This window comes from Triturus cristatus, chromosome 5_1 (genome assembly GCF_964204655.1).
Source record: "Triturus cristatus chromosome 5_1, aTriCri1.1, whole genome shotgun sequence".
NCBI lineage: Eukaryota > Metazoa > Chordata > Amphibia > Caudata > Salamandridae > Triturus > Triturus cristatus.
The window spans coordinates 446221205-446241265 of NC_140587.1; the positions used below are offsets into that span (position 1 = coordinate 446221205).

General features: G+C 48.8%; 1 protein-coding gene across 2 annotated transcripts in view; it reads left to right on the top strand.

The window, feature by feature from the left end:
• VIRMA (vir like m6A methyltransferase associated) overlaps positions 1-20061 on the top strand; it is a 753509-nt gene that overhangs the window by 490611 nt on the left and 242837 nt on the right. For both annotated transcript variants that reach the window (XM_085605246.1, XM_085605248.1), the window contains exon 20: positions 11687-11847. In XM_085605246.1, the coding sequence (XP_085461372.1) occupies positions 11687-11847 (161 nt within the window). The remainder of the gene's footprint in view (positions 1-11686; positions 11848-20061) is intronic.

Below are 20061 nucleotides of genomic sequence, written 5' to 3' on the forward strand. Positions count from 1 at the left end.
TCAAGGGCAGATGTGCTGCTTTTGAAGGGAGGCCATTAGCACTTTGTGAGACATGGAGCATGCCATGTCAAACCATTCCCTTTTTTTTTTTTACCAGGGCCCTTGCGGGGGACCACCCACATAATACCCTTGACACTGCCTCTGAGAGAGTAATAAAAGCTTACTTTATACTATCTTCTTCAACCTTGAGACCTAGGCAAGCCTCAAATAAAGCACGATAACCCTTAACCAGCCGGGGTTTGAAAATTTCAGCGTTAACAAATTCCCACTTGATGCTGGTACCCCTTTTCCTTTGAGCAGCGATGGCAGTGATACTCCTGGTGTAGCAGACAGCTTCCTGCCAGTTAGTGATATTCACAGTAAGGCTTTTTGTTGAAGGTGATCACTAACGGCAAGTCCCACACCTTCGAAACTAGATTGGCAGAAAATAAAATAACATCCATTCCAGAGCCCTCGACCTTATCCACAAAAGTCCTTGGGAGAAGCCATTCATAGTGCTGTACCCCTTAGCAAAACACATGTTAAATTTCATCTACAAATAATTGATGTTATTCCCAAATACATCATGAGAAAAAGAATTCCCTTCAGCATCCGTTAGGCCACAAACTTCTTTGTACACGGGGGACAAAGAGGGGCATTAAAATCACCTTCCCACATCAAACCCAGCCCACTACCTCCTCTAGAGGTGAGTGAGTCCAAATTAAAGTCTAATTTTGACAAGATAAAACCTTTTACGTGCTGTTGGAATGCTGTTGTAGAAGTTGATAATGCCCAGTCGAAAATCAGATGCACGTTCCAGGAACAGCACCTGATCAAATGGTGTGTTCGCTACGTAGAGAAAAAGTTTGGCATTGACCAGAGTTGAGACGTAAATCGCCAAAACCCCTACTAGGGCTTCCAGATGAAGAGGGAATAGCTGCTAATTGAAACATTTTGAATCCATTGATATGAACAGGGGACACAGTCCATGTTTCCTGAAGGCATAGAATCATAAAAGAGCTCACCAATTTTTTCTCGGTTTGAATCCCAATTTTCCCTTTATTCCAGCTACGTTCCGAACCAAGAAACAAAAAGAACAAGCATTGGCATAGCCAATAGGTCTCGCTTTTGGGACCTTATAAGTGTTTAGCCATGCAACAGTTGCATAACTAAATACTTATAAGGTCCCAAAAGCGAGACCTATTGGCTATGTCAATGCTTGTTTCTGTTTATTACTGCTCTGTAGTAATGGCTGCGCACGGGTGCCACCATTACTACATAGAACTAATAAACAGGAGGAAAAAAACGGGCTCACGGAGAACATCAAAGCGGCCGCGAAAGTGATCGCAATCACGATCAAACATCAAAGCGAAAGTGAGGCGCCCGCGCACATGCACTGTAGCTCTAGGCTACAGTGGTAGTACTTTTTTGAGCCCTCACAAAAAGTCTCGCCAGACCAGCGCATGCGCTGGGTCAGGCGAGACCTAAAAATTGGGGTTATTGCCGGTTTTATTGGTATGGTCAAGTGTTAAATTGCATCCATTTAACAATGGGGTTGATGTGGTGTTGCCCTTTTCTCGAACCAGTCTAATATCAGTTTTCTGAATCTCCTGCATGTTAACTGCAATAGGAGCTGGTTAAACAAAAATGTTTTGTAGAAATACCGCAATTGATTTCCATTGCTGGCTCTGGCGTTATGTGCAAGGGCAGGCAAGGTCCAGTCAACGCAAGTCGCCTTCCTCTAGATTTGCTAGAGGTACAAATGCACAAAAGAGGAAACATTCTGCACATCTCACCATGGCTTCAGGTGTGTGTGTAAGAAGTTGTGGCACTCTCATTCTTTTAGTATCACTTTCTAAGAGTTTGGCGGGGCGGGGAGGAAGGGCACAAGCACGTTGCATAGAGTTGTTGCACATGACAATTCGGGTCTCTCCTAATATTTTCCCAAGTGTGACTTATTGACTTCTAAATGCTTGCCATCATTTGAGCCCTGCTGTATCCTGAATCAATAGTTGGGCAGCGCAATGCAGAAGCAGTATGTTTGTGTCCTTTTCCCAGCTATCAGCTTCCAAACTCTAATCTCCAATGAGTTATACAGAGATAGCAAATGATGAGCAAAGTTGAGCTCTTAAAAAGCACTTGAGAGAGTAACAAGGTGGCAAGGTAGCCAATGGGCCGCCAAAGAGCCAAAAAGAGACGAGTATAGCCACAAATAAACAATGCAGGCACAGCACAGGGAGGGAGCACGCCCAGGCTGCAAGCCACACCCGAACCTGGTCGGACCACTTTTGCGTACCCGGGGCTCTGCCAAATCCAGCAGGACCTAATTCCACTGTGCCCACCACTTCAGACCTTAGAGGGACACCACTCTGTCCCTCTGCTCTTCTTTCCCGGTTTCCCAAGGTGTCTCAAGGTACATGCCACAATCTTATGGGAGTTGTGTCAGAGTATGCAGAGCCGGCACCGCTCTCTGAGGCCTTTATCCCAGCCTCAACACTGCCACATCGCCTGCTGCCTTGCTTGAACTTGGTGGCGGTGAGCAGCGGTGGATGGCAGTAAGTGGCTATCCAAGTGGCAAACAAGGCAATCTACGGGGGCCAAGCTGTCAAGTTGTCCCAGTCGGCAGCGTCTTTTGCAGCTTCTCCTGCAGCTTCTCCTGCTCCCGGCTCCCTCGGTCCTCCTCAGCATGCAGCTTGCCCTCCTTAGTCCAGCCTGTGTGTATCATGTCTGATTGCTATACTGCCACTGGGAGTCTTCGGTTGCAATGCCTGTTACAACGAGCCACATTGAACCAGATGAGTCAGATAGGGCGGCCGGTTGGCCAGGACCTTAGTGAAGGAAAGTACCCCTTTTGACATGGTAACCCCCCACTTTTTGCCTGGTATCTGAATGCAGTTTCGGCAGAGGTGCACTGGGTTCCTGCTATCCAGGTCCTCAGTGCGATATCTCTTCCCAAAAACTGTACTATTGTTCCAACAATTGGCAATACCTTTAGCACCCCCTGTAAGTCCCTAGTAAATGGTACCTCTGAGACCTAGAGCATCGAGGCTAAAGACGGCCTCTAAGGGCTGTGGCATGTATTGTGCCACCCTAAGGGACCCCTCAGCCCACTCATGCAAACTGCCATTGCAGGCTACGTGAATGCTGCAGAGAACTGTGAAGACACAACATAGTACACCTCCTGTGAGTCATGCCAGCAGGCTCTGCATGTAATATTTCATCCCTACAGCAGGCCTTACTTCCCTAAGGGAGGGTGCATTATATTTAGGGCTCCCGGTTTTATGGTATTTATTTTATTGCCATTTCCGTCTGTATTTATTCATATTGATTTTTTGCTAATTTTATCTGTATTTATCCATATATATGTTGGGTTTTGTGGAAAAATTAGCTGACAGTATATTTCCACATTTATTTAACCAATAAATATGCACTCATGCTTGAATGTCTGGCAGGTTTAAAGGCTGTGAACACCCACAGAAGATAAATCAGTGCACTTATAAGAAAATATGCGAATTTCAGTATCAACCTTGAGCATATCTACTGCTGTTAAAACCTCTTTACTAAAATTCCTTTCTGTTTTAACCCCCTTATCTATCAATCCACACACCTATTGGCCTGCCAATCATGGCAGACAGTATTTAGAATTACTCAAAAAGTAACCCAATTTACGTTTTTATCCACATTTAAAAATAAGTTCAGACAAGAAAATTAATGTTTTCTGCCTGTATTTATCTGTAAAAATCTGTAAAAACGGAAAACAGGGAGTCCTAATTATTTTACATGTGAAGACATATCTGCATGAGCAGATATAACCCTGTGATATCCATGTCGATTCTTGGACATTGACAGTGAACAGGGAAGCCATCTTGAGTATATGTGCTGGGCAGTGGTTATTAACTACAAGATGGCTTCACTGAAACTAAAGATGTTTGGTATCAAACATCTCGTTTTAATAAGCCCACGCTGATTTCTTTGATAGATTTATTAATACATGCACCCAGAGGGCACCTTGGAGGTGCCCCCTGAAAACCTACCAAACTCTCATGTACTGGCTATCTGAAAGAGGCAATTAGTTATGGAAAGCTTCTCGAGGCCCGGCAGTGCGCTCTGCGCCGCTCGAGGTCCCGGTTGAGAGGGAGGTCGCAGGACCGGTCACTGAGTCATCACTACCATTCCTCATCGAAGTGTTCGTCTTCGAGTAAGTCGAAGCACAAAAAGAAGGCAAGGAAGCACCGTCACTCTAAGCGTTCTCCCTGTCCGTCGGCCGACGTGACGCGGGTTGAGGAAGGTAGTAGTCCGGCTCCGCCCACAGAGCCTGTTGTGTTGACCCCGAGCCTCCCTTCTTTTCCGGGAGCCTGGGCGACCCCTGCCCAACTTCATAGCATTTACGAAGCTCTCCATTTGATCTTCAGGCAGCCCGACTCCGCTGGCGTGCCTTCGGGCCCCGCAGACTCGGCTGGGGGCTCTAGGCCTTCGATGCTTGCGGCTTTGGCTCCGGCGCCGCAGGGCCCCCAGGGATCCTGCCTGGATCCAGATTGGCACCGGTCGACCTCGTGACACCTCCTCCTGCGCCGAATCCAGTGAAGACACCTCCTCCGACGCCGGTTGTGTCCCCAGCCGACGTCAACCCCAGCCTCCCTTCGATGGGGATACGGAGCCGGACCAGTGTCGACCGACTTGTGGACCGCGGCAGACTGGTACTTTTGTATCACCGTTCTCCCCTAGTGTTCCCTATCACCCTGAGAGGCTACCAGAGAGGGTGAGAAGGAAATGGAGGGGTCTCTGAACCCTCTGGCAGACCAGTTAGAAGAACCAGACTGGAGAGAGGAGCTGGGTGAAGCCAGTGGCCTGGACACCTCCCCAGACCTTGGCATGCTATCTCCCCCTACCGTGGTTATGGAGGAGGGTGCGTCATACCCAGTGGTGTTGCATAGTGCGGCTGAGGCCTTAAACCTTGAGCTTCCTACGGTAGTGGTCAGGACTAACCTCCTGACCACTGGCAGCGGCCACTTGGGAGCCCCTGCTGCCGTTCAGTAAGGCCCTCACCGACACCCTTTTGGGCACTTGGTCCAAGTCCAACACAGGGGCTCCTGTGGATAGGATGATTGCCCGACGCCATCACCCGGCCCCGGGCGACCCCATTTTCCTCGCCCAACACCCCACCCCTGAGAGCTTGGAGCTCTAAGCCTCGACTTCCAAGGGCGCATGCCCTACCGCACCACCTGATAGGGAATCCAAGAAGCTGGACCACCTTGGGATTAAAATGTTTTCTTCCACCAGCTTAGAACTGCGGTCGGTGAACACCGCATGTGTCTTGACCACTCGGTGTGGGATTTGGTCACACAGTTGCTGCAGTAGTGCCCGGAGGAGGCCCAGGCCGTGCTCTCCCGTGCAGTTGCCGAAGGGAGAGACGCAGCGAAGTTCACCCACAGATGTGGGCTGGACACCGCCGACTCACTAGGCAGACAATTTCCACATCAGTAGCACTGAGACGCTTCGCCTGGTTGAGGTCCACTGGCTTTTCGGGTGATGTCCAAGCTACACTTTTGGACATGTCTTTTTATGGCCGTCGCTTGTTTGGCGACAAGGCAGACAAAGCGCTTGAGCGCTTTAAGGATTCCATGGCTACAGCAAGATCCTTGGGCCTTGCTTACAGCTCCCACCCATCACAGTCTGCTTTTCGCCCCTTTCGTGGCTACGGAAGGGGTGCCCTGGCCACGTTCCGTCCAGAGCCACAGGCCTGCGCAAGCTGTCTAGCCTCTGCGTCAGTCCACCAGCCCTCCCTCTGCAGCAGCCTCCAAGCCCTCCTAGTCTGACCTTATAGGGCCACCATTCGCCAGTGGGCGGCAGGATCCGCCATCAGCTCCCCCACTGGCAAATCATCACAACGGACTGGTGGGTTTTGCAGATAGTCTGATGGGGCTACTCCCTCCCCTTCGAGACTTCCCCTTTATCCATGCTACCTCAATTCCATTGCGTGTCGGAGAATCACTTGGCCCTTCTCCAACAGGAAGTTAAGGCTCTCTTGGCCAAGGGAGCCATCGAGCGAGTTCCTGCCCCAGAAGTAGGTCGTGGTTGTTATCCCAACTACTTTTTGGTGCCCAAGAAGGATAAGGGCCTGCGTCCTATCTTGGATCTCAGGAACGTCAACCACTTCCTCCGGAAGGAGAATTTCAAAATGTTGACACTAGCTCAGGTCCTGTCTGCCCTTGACCCTGTAGACTGGATGGTTGCATTGTACTTGCAGGATGCTTACCCTCACATCCCCGTCCTGCCAGCCCATCAGCGTTACCTACGGTTCACGGTAGGCCAAGAGCACTTTTACGAAAGTGATGGTGGTGGTCGCAGCTCATCTACGCAGATCAGGGGTTCCAGTCTTCCCCTATCTCGACAACTGACTGTTGAAGGTGGGCTCGCCCCAGGCTGTCGTCTCCCACCTCCAGACTACAACAGACCTCTTACACTCACTGGGGTTTACCATTAACGTGCCGAAGTCACACCTGATTCCCTCTCAGAAGCTCCTTTTCATCCGAGCAGTTCTGGACACAGCGCAGTTTCGGGCTTATCCTCCCGAGCAGCGAGTCTGGGATATTTGGGCTATGATTCCGATCTTTCAGCCTCTATCCCAGGTTTTGGAAAGAATGACCCTGAGGCTACTGGGCCTCATGGCCTCCTGCATCCTGCTGGTGGACTATGCCAGGTGGTATATGCAGGCTCTGCAGTGGGACCTGAAGTTCCAGTGGGCACAGCATCAGGGGAATCTTTCCGATCTCGGTGGGCACTGCACGACAATTGCTTTGGTGGCTAACGAACCGGGATTGGGTCAACTGCAGGTCCCTCTTCCTTCCCCAGCTAGAGTTCACAGTAGAGACAGATGCATCACTTTAGGGGTGAGGCGGCCACATGGGAGAGGCGGAGATCAGAGGCCTCTGGTCTCTGGTGGAGTCCGGGCTCCACATCAATCTTCTGTAGCTTTGGGCAATCCGTCTTGCACTCAAGGCATTCCTTCCTTCTGTCAAAGGGAGAGTAGTGCAGGTGTTCACGGACAACACCACTGCCATTTGTGGTAGTGCAACAAACAGGGCGTGGTGAGGCCATGGACCCTATGTCAGGAGGCACTTTGTCTCTGGAAGGGGCTGGAACATCAAGGCATGTCCCTGCTGGTTCAACGCCTGGCAGATTCCCTGAACGCCAGGGCGGACGAACTCAGCTGCCGGTGCATGATGGATCACGAATTATGTCTTAACTCGGAGGTGGTGCAAGGTCTCTTTCAGCGGTGGGGAGAGCCTTGGTTAGATCTATTCGCCACTGAAGAGAACGCGCAATGTCAGCAATTTTGTGCGTTGGAATTTCCAAGGCGGCACTCGCTAGGTGACGCTTTTCGTCGCGAGTGGCGTTGCGGTCATCTATACGCCTTTCTGCCTATACCACTTCTGCTCAGAGTGCTGAAGAAGATTAAGCGCAGCCAGGCCCAAGTCATTCTTGTGGCCCCGGACTGGGCACGAAGAGTGTGTTATCCCGAGCTTCTGCACATGGCCATTGATCCTCCGATCAGACTGCCTCTTAGGGAGGATCTTCTGTCGCAGCAGCAGGGGACGGTCCTCCACCCGAACCTGTCCAGCCTCCACCCCCTTGCGTGGAGATTGAGCAGTGGCAGTTGACGTCGTTGGACCTGCCTCCTGAAGTCTGTGACGTTATCTTGGCAGCAAGGCGTCCCTCCACTAAGACGGTGTACGCCTGTAGATGGAACAAGTTTGTGGCATGGTGCGCAGAAAAGGCTGTCGATCCTCTTTCTGCCCCCCTTTCAGAGGTTCTCCCCTTCATTATTTCCTTGGCCCAGCAGGGCTCTGCTCTAGGCACTCTCAAAGGCTATCTTTTGGCCATTTCGGCCTTTCTCCGGTTTCCTGACCAGCCTTCTCTTTTCAAGTCCCCTATTGTGTAAATCGCTTCTTTAAGGGCATTACTCACTTGTCTCCTCCAATTCCTTTCATAATGGCCCAGTGGGACTTGAACCTTGTTCTGACCTATCTTATATCTTTTGAGCCACTACATAACTGTCATCTCAGACTTCTGACTCTTAATACTGCCTTTTTGGTTGCCATCACCTCCGCTCGCAGGGTGAGTGAGCTTCAGGCCCTTTCTTCCAAACCTCCTTTCCTGGCTGTTCATCTGGACAAAGATGTCCTTCGCACTAGGCCTTCTTTCCTTCCCAAATTGGTTACCTCTTTCCACATAGGACAGACCATCACTTTGCCTACCTTCTTTCCACCCCCTTATTCTTCTAAAAAGGAAGAGAGACTCCACCGTCTGGATCCAAAATAGGCAATTCTGGGTGGATGACCAGCTCTTTGTTGGCTATTTGGGGGCCAAGAAAGGTTGATGGGTTGTTTTTTGCATCAAAATCTGCTATTCCTTAGAAAAAAAGGAACCTCCAGTGGGGTTGCGCGCCCATTTCACCAGGGCGACGGCAGCCACTACTGCTTTGGGACGTGGAGTCCCCCTTCATGACATCTGCCAGGCAGCCACATGGTTTTCATTGCACATGTTCACCTAACATTACTGCCTGGACAGTCAAGTCCGGAGAGACGTCTTCTTTGGCCGTACAGTTCCCCAGGACTTTCTGGTGTGAACTTAGTTCGCAGACCCACCTCCGGGGTTGGTATTGATGGGGTATCTATTCTAAGGTGAGAAATCCATAACTAATTGTCTATTTCAAATGAACAAGTTACTTACCTTCAGTAAAAATAGATCTGTAAGAGACATAAATTAGTTATGGATTCCTCACTGCCCCACCCATCCTCCCGTTTCTGCAAACTTACTTGTAGGGTAAGGGACTTCCCTTCAGGGCCCTAGTTTTGCGGACCAGTGGTCAGTGTCTTGCATGGCTCTGTGCTTCTGATGTGGAATGTTGTGTAAAGAACTGACGTCAGCGTGCAGGGGCAACGTCTAAGTAGATACAGCGACTTCATTCCGGCGACCACGACACCAACTACTAATGCGGAGTCAATCGACGCCACCTACCGATGCGCAAGTGTACTGCTGAAGAAAAATTCTCTGGATCCAGTCTGACGCCTGGTGGTAATTCTAAAGTGAGGAATCCATAACTAATATATGTCTCTTACAGATATATAGTTACCGAAGGTAAGTAATTTGTTCGACGGGTATAGACCAGCTTGCCACCACAGACTGGTTTCTGACCCCCTGGAGGTGAGAGCCCATGCTCTCTGAAGGCAGAAACAGTACCTGCTCTGGCCGGAGGTGTTGTCACCTCCTCCAAGCAGGATGGCCAAGTAAAAGTAATCAGCATATCAAAGCAGGAGGCTTCAAAGGCCTCTGCTGCTTTTCATATGCAACCCCGGCTTCCCCTAAACTTGTGAGATGCCATCCTCTGAGGCCCATTTGGCACCAGGACAGGCAGGAAAATTAGCTAGGCAGTCGGCATGTTCCCTATCAGGCTAGTACTACCCCTAAGGTGTGGGATGCTTGATGTGAACATGAAAACAAGAATTCCATAATCTTGGTATTTGGTGCAATTAGGCTCACTGGGTAAGAGTTATACTCACTTCCAAGAGGAAGTGGTCATGTGGTTTATGTAGTTGCCCTAAAGGTAAGTAGCCCATTAGCTGCTACCTATCTCTCCCCTTAATGCCCCTAAATTGAATATTTAGGGACTTCCCTGATGCCAGGATTTAGATTTTCGACGGATGTAGAAGAAGAGGCTAAAGAAAAGCCGCAAGAGAATGGGAATTGAAGACTTGATGTGGGCTTTTGATTCCAAACCCTGTTTGCCGGCAACAGTCTCAACAATTGTGACTTGTCCTGCAGCTGAGCAACTACCAAGAATCCCGGTAGACTGCCAGCCCATCACAAATTGCCAGCAATCTCCCCAGTAGAGGAGCTACTTCCTTGCAGTCCGCAGGCACCGAAGAAGCAGTGTCTGGTTTACCGTGTTGAGCTCCTCTCCAGCCAGCCTGAGCAGCAGCCCCCAGGAACAGGTACCTGTGCTCCTGAAGGTCAGATCTGTTTTCCTTCCCCTACCCCCTGCCGGGTGGGAGGACACCAGTCGGGACTCTAACAGCACTGAGACTGAGCAGCCGTCGAGGGACGTGAGCAGCCGTCGAGGGACGCCAGCACCGCAGAGACACGCTTCCAGAGTGGCTCAGCTCTACTGATTTCTGCACCCTCATCCGGCGAAATTGACAACCACAAGAACCTTGGACGCACAGTGCCCAGCAGACCCATCTACTCTGCAGCAGAGCGCCCCAGGCCGGGTACCGACAAACCGGCTATGCCCCCTTGCACTCAGGACTCTTGCGACCCAAGTCCCCCATTAGGAGCTACCGGACTTGTCCCCAAGTCACCCTCTGGAGTCTGTTTTTACATGCCCCACCTTCTTTCCATCGATGTAGCACGCAAAGCTACCACTGACCAGCACCTCTCCCACCCAAGGTCCCTGGCAAGCGAATGGGAAATCTAGGGCTGCTGGATGTCCCTAGACACAGGGTGTGCCACTTCATGGGGGGCCTGGGTCGGTGCTTGTTTAGTGGCTGGTAGTAGTCAGCAAATACTTGTACAATATCAGATGCACAAACTCTTAAGCGCCCCGGGTGACTCTGATTTGGGGAAACACCCTGGAGGCAATGTCTCTGGTGGCCAGCCAGTGGATGAGCTTTTCCGACCTTTCCCTGTGTTCATAGACCTGCTGGTTCGACTCCCTCCATTACTGCTGATTCTCCTCTAGCGAGATTTGTCTCACCAGTGTTCTCGACAAAAACAATCAACAGTCAAGCAAAGTGATAGGATCCAGCAGCGCCCGATGCTCAGATCTACAGATTTGGGCCTCTTAGGCTGTTATTTGTGCTAGTTTATTTTTCTCCCTGTACTGGAGATTTCCCTTTACTAGAACCTCCATTGCGGGCTTGCTGGCCACCCATAGAATGCTGACTGACTTTACGGTACCCTTATTGGTCTCGAAGTAGGATTGAATTTCTGACCCTATGTAATCGGAGCTAGCTTGGACCATGCATTTAGCTGCTACATAAGCCATAAGGTAGCATCCGAGTAGCCTACCTGTAACAAAAGTGGGCTGTGATCCAATATCCCCCGTGGTAGGGCATCAACCTGAGATAACAGAAGGATGTCAGCAGCAGGGAGCCTTAGGAGATCGATATGCAACATAGCCTTGTGAGCTGCTGAGACACGGATATATGCAAGGCCCCGGGGATGCCACATTCTCCACGCATCGCAGAGCTCCATAGAATCGATCCAGGCTGTGAGCAGGCGGGAACTGGCCTGACACCCTTGCCTTAGAGAGCCCATGACATCCATCTCTTGGTTAGGAGTGCCATAGTTATTTTTAACAGTCTGTTTGGCTGCTTTATTCACACTGTTACATAATCATTTTCAATACATGTGGGCAAACCTGTATAATATGCGGATCGTCCAATCAAGTGAACAAACTTGGATTAATGCATCAAAATTCAGATGTCTTCTGATGAATAGATAAGTGATCTACACGCTTATTCCAGTATCAAAGAAAATAAATTAACAATACCAGTGTTTCACCTGGATACTAGATTCAATTGAATATTTGATTTCCATTACTTTTGATAGATCAGTTTATTGCCCTTATGCACAAAAGTACTTTTTATATCATACTCCCCGCTGTTCACCCATGCTCATACTTCTGTTTGTTTCTACTGTTTAGGAACAGTCTAAAGAAGATGACAGTCTTGAGTCTTTGTTGGACAATGTGGTTGGGTTTAGGCAGATGCTTGAGGCACCTGGTAATCCGGCACCTCTGAGTGACCAAGATGTGGAGCCTGCACTTTCTCCTCCAGATTCCCTTTCAAATCTATTTAATAACAGGTACGTTCCATTATGAAAGTTGGTATTTTGAGGAGAGTGAACCATCACCATATATGTTATGATAAGATATATGATATAATGAGCAGGCATTGCAAGAGGGTGATGGAAGAGGGAAAGAGATAAGAAATAAGTCTCCATGTTTTGACTGCTGACTTTGGAATCTGTGCAGGTGTGGTGCCTAATGTGACCTTAATGTTCCTTCAGCTGAATTTTTCAAGTAATTTGTACATTTGAACATTAATAGTGGAAACTGCGCAGAAAAAATAAATAACATATTTGCCTTACATGAGTGTCTTTGAATTCATAAACATTAATGTTTCATTGTTGTATGAGTTAGAGGAGCACATTTTAATAGATAACATGTTCAGTTTGAAAATTATATCAGAGATATTCTGTTGTATGTAACTAACTCGGACACAACACTCCCAATTATTCTGACAGTGACTGAAGAGTACGGCAGACAGGCGATCTATAATATTAACTGGTGAAAGTCAGTCCTCTACCCAATAGCAGGACACGTTGATGTGCAGTCCATACCGGCATGTCTTCCAGTGACCGTGGAGGGCTTCCAGTATTTGGGACTTTACATCTCCATAGACGTGACGAGCTGCCTCTCCCATAACATCCAACGAGTCTTAACAGATTTTAGGTGTGACGAGGCTCGATTGTGGAGCCTCCCACTGACACTGCTCGGTATGGCGGCTATGTTTAAAATAATCACCCTGCCTAAGTTACTATATGTCCTCCAAAACACATATCATAAATTACCGGATGTAATCTTTACTGCTATAAACTCTGAATTGCGCACCCTGCTGTGGGATGGGGGACACCCCCGAGTGTCGCTCAGAACGCTGCAATGCAGCCAATACAACAAAGGAATTGCTCTACCAGATATTTGGGCATACTATAGAGCGGCGCATCTAGTGGTTCTTAATGAATGGGGACATGCACCGCAGGGCCACCCCACATACTCCCTAGAGAGACTGCAATTTCATAAACGCTCATACCTTCATTATATCTATGGGGGGGCAAGGGATTAGTAGTCTTCTACCCGCAATGCAGAGTGTGTTTGCGACATGGAGGGAGGCCGAGTGGGAGATGTGCTGGAACAAACGGCTGCCGAAATCCACACCACTATGGGAGGGTAGGCGCCTGCCCGAGCTTGTAAAGCTACAGGGGTTTAAGAGTTGGGGCGCTGTAGGCATCTCTACCCTGGTTGACATAACACGGCGGGCGCTTTGATGAAGTTTGCAGATCTACAAACAGAATACAATCTGACCGATACGCAGCATTGCAAATATGTTCAATTCTGACATGCATGGCTGGCGCAGAAACCAGATATTTCAGAGCTCCCAGAATACGCCCCATTAGAGGGTCGTTTATTACAGGAGGAGAGACAGGAGAAGGCAGTCTCCTGGACTTATAAGACACACTCTACTAATCTCTTTATGAGATTAGAAGTCAAGGACATATGCACAAATCAACATTTCATAACAAGTTAAGCACAAATATGGCTGGGGCCCTAGGGCCGTACCAGACCATATACTAAAAAAGAGACTTAGAGATAACGACTTGCAAGGGGACAAGACCTAGGGCCTTCAGAAGTGCTGGGGCCTCACTAATCCACCCAAGGCAGGTAAGTAAAGGACCTACGGGAGACGCATGCAGTGTGAGAACACAGCCGCGGATCCCAATTGACTTCAATGGAGCAAGTTGCGATTGGAAATTTAGAGTTTTAGGATACTTCGGGAGAGTCTACAAGCAAGTCACTTACAGGGTAAGTAGTTCTAGAGCCAACACCCACAGGAGCACCGTAGTGCTGGAGTTCCCTCACCCAGGGAAGCCGGGTGCATAGGTGTCTTTTGGTGTCGGGACGCGGCGTCGTTTTCAACGGGAGCCAAAGATGACTTGCTGCTTGTGAAGACAGGAGAAGTGTCCGGTGGAATCCAAGCCTGGATTCAGAAGGAGGAAGACCTGAAAGCAGAGGGGACAGTGTTCAAAGTCACTTGGCAGTGACCCGGGGCAAGGAAGATGGCTGCCCACAGTCGTCGGGTGATTTCAGGTGATCACAGGTGTCTTGACTCTTCAGCCACGAGGTCCAGGAGGTGTCGACGGCGACCAGGAGCTGGATTCGGCGTGTCCCACAAAGTCTGCAGCTTACTGCGGTGTCAGTGACCAGATTGGAGCCAACAAGCCTTGGTAACAGCAAGTCTCATGGAGTGTAAAAAGTCAGCGGTGCAGACCAGCAAGGTCTGAGGGACTCACCCAGCGAGGGTAAGTCAGGGCAGGCCTGGAGCAACCAGGGGAGCCCTTTGGTTTTGTAGAAAGGTCTTCTGGGGACCCACAAGCCAACCGGCAAGGGATCGCAAAGACGCCTCAGGAGGATTCACTCAACAGGGGCCCACGGTCACTCGGGACGGGGTAGGCCTCCGATCTTCGGTAGAAATCCTGCTGGAGGCATGGAACACACGTGGCCCAAAGCACAAGTTCGTAGAACATCGTGAAGGGGTTGCACTCTAAAATAGTGCACGCTACCCAGGGATTGCGATTCCTTGTCACTCGTGTGGTCCACTTGCCTCAGCGTCGCTGGGGACTCACGATGGCCTTGGAGAAGTCAGGAAATCCTCTTCCTGGCCTGCAGGGACTTAGGACTCCGGCGGGAGCGGGAAAGTTTGCGACCGTTGATTGCAAAGTTTGGTGCCTGCCAAGCAGGGGAGTCACTCCTTGACTCCAAGGGAGACCCTTCAGTCTTCCAGAGGTAGTGGAATGCCGAAGGTCCAGGATTCTTCTTCAGAGCGTCGTCCAGGGATATCTAGTTTGCAATGGTAAGGGTTCCCTAACTTATACTGAAAGGAAGGGAGGGACTAGCTCTATGACTCCACCTATAGGAGGGTCAGGGGAGTGGATGGTTACACCCACTTCCCTTTGTCCAGTTTCGCGCCAGAGCAGGGGCAGGTAGCCCCTGAGCCGGTTTGAACTGGCATATGCACAGAGGAGCCTACTGCTCCCCCAGTGCAGGACTTCAAAGGACTCTAGGAGTGCACCCACCCAGCCCCAATACACTAAACCCTGTCTGGGAGGTGACCACACCTCCCTGTGACAGGATACCTATTGTTGGGCCTCCTCCACTGCGAGTTTCGGTCATCAGCAGGAGGGCAGCCCAGGGTCTGTGACTGGTGGCAACCATTTTGTGATGCCAGGGCTCTTAAGGATTCTACCGTGTTTCCACAGTAGGTACATGTCTATCCCTCTAGAAGGGTGGGATCATACTCCCACACCAGTTACTGGTGTGGGGGTATGATTCCAAAGCGTTTGACACCAAACACGACATGTTTTGATGCAGCCATCCCAGAGTTAGCATTTACCGCAAGGTTATAATGCACTTAAGAGTATAACCGCACTCACAAACAGCCCCAGAGAATGGACTCTGAGAGCTGCATAGGGGCCCTGCTCAGGCAGAGGCACCCCCTCACATGGAAACCAAGCACCCTGCCCTCAGGATTGATAGGGCCTGCCTTAGGGGTGACTGATAGGTTTAAATGTGTGTGCAGGGAGAGATATAGTGAACCTATATCTCAGTGAGGACTGCTAGCACCACCTCACCCAGGCTGAAGTAGCAGGCCTGTGGTGTCAGATTTAGTCTGATTCCCAGGGGTGGCATAATACATGCTTCAGCCCCTGGTAGGCCTGTGAAGTACCTATGCCCTTCGTACCTAAGGTACCATATACTAGGGACTCATAAGGTACCACAGTATCCAACCACTAGTGCACCTAATATGCACTTCATGTCGTTTAAGGGAGTAAACAGATAGGCTGGGGTCCTGAATAGCAGGATCCCAGCCAGACTAGTCAAAAACCATCAAAACACCAGGAAAAAAGTGGGGGCAACCATTGGGCATTAACACGGATGTTGGCATTTCTAGGTATCAGCTCTTACTTAACAAACTGGGTCTTATAGTGGCTAAAAGAGACATAGCCAGATACTGGGGAAGACCTGATCCTCCCACACTGAAGGAGTGGCGGTCTGGTATGGATATATATGGGAGCTGAAAAAACGGTCTATAAAGCAAGGGGGTGCCCGCGGAAACTTCAGAAAGTCTGGCAACCGTGGCTGACATTTTACAATTTAGAAATGGAAGGAGACGAGGCAGAGGCCCGCATTTGAAACAGGATAGGGATGGGGGGGGGGGGGGGGGGATGGGGGTCTGCTCTTCTAAGCCTATACTCCACTGAGAGATGTATGAGTCATCTCATACCAGAGGGAATAATGACCGCCGGGTCATCAGGGGGGATTGTATTCTGGCTATCACTTTATCTGTATCATATGTAATCTTTGTCACCTGTGGCAGGTGGACACTGCCTGAGATATCTCTGCTGAATTGTTTTGATGTTTTGTTAAAAAACAGTAAAAATATATTATTTTTTTAAAAAAAGAAGAAAATTATCTCAGAAAGAAGTTGTGTGTGTGATGGAAACCTTTTCAGGTTTCAAAAAATAATAATTAATTGAGGCAGTTAGGATTAAAGTTAAGATCAATAAAAAAAAAATTGGTGTTTGTCAAACTGAAAAATTACTAACCCCAGCTTGTAGAGTCCGGCTGATGAATAGTGACCTTGATGAATTGGCAATGAGAACAGTACTTCTTTTTGAGGGAAAAAGCTCTGTCATACTGACATATTTCTTCTTCCCTTTGCATTGCCCGCCAGTAAAATGATAAATGTGTGAAACAAACCTGCCATTTCCTTTTGTCCTCAAAGGATTAATAGAAGGCAAACATTTCCTTAAATGATCATCTTGGCCAATTTCAAGGCTCATTAGAGCACTGTCTTCTGCAACTGGCCTGTAGTATTCCTCTCTCAGGTTGTTCCTCACCTCTTTATGTGACAGTTGTTTGCTACCATTCTGGACATATTTAGCCATCCTAATGATTTTTAGCCATTCTGATGGCCAAGGGTAGGTATCAAAGCACATTAATGGCAAGATTGAGCTTCTCTTACTGGCTCTTCCTTCTTTCTGGATCCTAATTGGGTGGTGTGTGCCTTTCTTTACATGCTTAGCCTTAAAAGAGGGATTCACTACTTAAAAGGCCTAATATGCACTTGGAAACTCTTGACAAAAACGTTCAGCCGCCCCTTGCTGTGTCAGAATATATAAGTGTCTGGTCAATTCTTAACTTTATGCTCACCTAGAACAGAAGAACCTTTTGATATGAATCCGGATTTCAATCCCATTTAGCAACTGAGATTTCTAAAATATACATTTGAGACCATCTGGTTGCTAACCTGGAGCAGCAGCAGGCTTGTTTTGATCCTTTTTGATCTTTCACCCTCTTTTGACACGTTTGAATAAAGTATACCTTGACCTTCATGTTACCAGCTGTAGCATCAGATTACTCTCCTGGGCTTCTCCTTCTTTTTGGCCAGAAGATTCACCCGGTGAACATGGTGTCCACCTCCATTGTCATCACGATTGGTGATCCTCAAAAGTCTACACTTCTCCTTCCTTCAACATCTAGGACACTTCTTTAAGATATTTTGAAATCTTTAACATAGGGTTGCTTATGTATGCTGATGAGATCTTGTTACTCATTAATGTCTAATGAACCATTTGATTATTGCCAAATTGTAAATTGCCTTTTAAGCAACTAAAACTGTATACACCACTATTAGTCTTGCTTCACAGTTTTTAAGACCTTTCTTGACCACTATTCGACTCGCCTCTTTCCATGCGCCTGCTGCCAGTATCCTATGCAGTTGTCCACAACATCAAAAGCATTTTTACCACCTTTTAGTTTTTGACCAATTCAGTCCAATTTGAGCTTGTCCCACAGGATCGGATAAGTGTTTGCCAAGCTGATCTCCAAATAGACTCCTCCAACCGAATAAATTGAAGTATTTGCACTAAGACAATTGCAGTGTCCAAAGAGTGCAGTACTATTCATCTTGCTTAATTTTTTGGCTCAAACTGCTGTGATCACATCACCCCCGCATTGATTTCTCTTATGTGGGTCCCAACCATAGGACTGATTTAAAGATTGTCCGTTTTCTAACCAAGGCCCTCCATGGCCTGATACCATCTTTTCTCACAAAAGTGCTCCTAGCATGCCATCTTACCATACACTTAGTCTAATGCCCAAAACTGGCTCCATGCTGACTTAGAGTTCAAACATTTTGTTGGTGGACTATTCATGTTTAAAATTCCTCCCTCTGGATATCTCTTCCTTTACTCGATAAAAGTAAAGGCAATTTTTGTAACAATCATGCTATTCCTGAAGACAAATCTTTTCCAACAGGCTTATCACACTTACCTTCACAAATGCTCTAGACACTACCATTCTTTTTTTTAATTTTTTTGAGTCCTCAATTGATCATCCTATTTACTACTTCTTGTATCATGATTCATGTTGAATTCACCTTTATTGGTTTTTGTATCGAAACTCTTCATTCGTGCTATCACAAAGTAGAGCTACGCATTGTATCAACTTCCAGGAGCTCAGATCTTCTGCAAATATCTATGGCAACATTTGCCACTTGGAAGCTACACAATGACTTTCTCATTATTTTAATATTTGTAGCCTTTTTCCTCCTGGGGCTTTGTTAATTGGTACGATTTCTGTAATTGCACCTTTTTATATTATATCAGACAAGTCTGATGCTCTTCATCATCTCTCACTGTGTTTTTCATCATGTGATGCTGATAATCTTTTTGGTAAAGCCTTACTCGGGTATTCTGTTCATCGGTCAATATTCCCCTATTAGTTAGTTTGTTGGTCCTCTTGGAGTAGAATTAACATTATGTTCGAGGCATATGAGCTGCAGATTATACACTGTGCATAGATCACCATCTGGTGTTGAGCCCGGATGTTTGCAGTTTGTTTTTCTTCTTGGACAATGTTTGGAAGTCACGAGTTCAGTGACTCCTCCTTCGGTCCGTACTGCGCATGGGCTTCGGCTCCATCCTCAGATTGTTTTTTTCCGCCATCGGGCTCGGATGTGATACTTCGTGCTCCGGCTTCGAACCTCTCCAGTTCGACCTTCGACGAAAAATCCTCGTCCATCAAGATTCTTCAGACAAAATCATCTTCTTTATCTCTCTCTTCGGCACTTCCTCGATTCCAGGCATCGGCAGCGGCCATCGGGCCTATCTCGACTCCGGTCTCGGCCGATGGAAAGGACTCCCTTTAAGAAGTGCCCTAAATGTGGGTCTAAATTTCCCGACACCGATCTACATCAGGTGTGCAACCTCTGCCTCTCTCCCGAACACGAGGCCCGAGACTGCCCCGCCTGCAAGTCTTTTCGATCGAAAAAGACTATTCAGGATCGACGAGCTCGACGCACCATGGCGCACTCATCGACCTCGGCTCCACCTGACATCTTCGGAGAAGACATCGGAGCTTCGGGACAGCAGCACATCGAACAGGAAGACGACCTAGTCAGCGCTTCCGAGGCCGACGACTCCGACGGGGAGGAGATCACACCGGCGCAGAGGGTCGTGAGCACTCTACCCCCTCCCACTTCCGCGCCCATACCGAAAGAGACTCCGGTTACACCTTCGCCTCCGGGCCTAGGCAAAACCAAACATACCGCTTCCATCACCCCACCTTCGGGCCCGGTGAAGAGGCATCATAAGTCTACGGGCGGCTCGGGCTCGAGCCAGCCTACTAGCGGCGCCGAAAAACACCCTTCGGCACCGAAGAAAACCACACCAAGCTCCGTTCCAAAGCCATCGGTGTCGAAACCTGGCCTCTCGGTGCCGACCAAACATAAATCCCTCGGCACCGACACTCCCGTGCCGAAGCCTGCCTCGGCACCGAGCAAAAAATCGGAGGCCCCGAAAAAGCATGGCACATATAAACCGAACAAGCCGTCGGCCCCGAAAACATCGGCACCGACAGATCAATCGGTGCCGGAGGAGCTATTCACGCCAGATCCTCGACAAAAGACTTTAACAAAGGATCCAAAGTCTGGACATTTGACTTTGTCTTCAAAGAAAAGACATTTAGACAAGCCAGCTCCTCCTCCACCGCCTAAACGGAAGGACTCTGCCACATCCCCTTTCAGAGTACCCTCCCCACCGCCTCCACCTCCTCCACTTCCCCCATCTCCGCCTCCTCCACCCTTGCCTCATCGCTCTCCAACCCTGTCTCCAGACCCTGATGACCAAGGGGATCCATACTATGATCCAACAGATGCCCCACAGGACCCCACCCCTCCG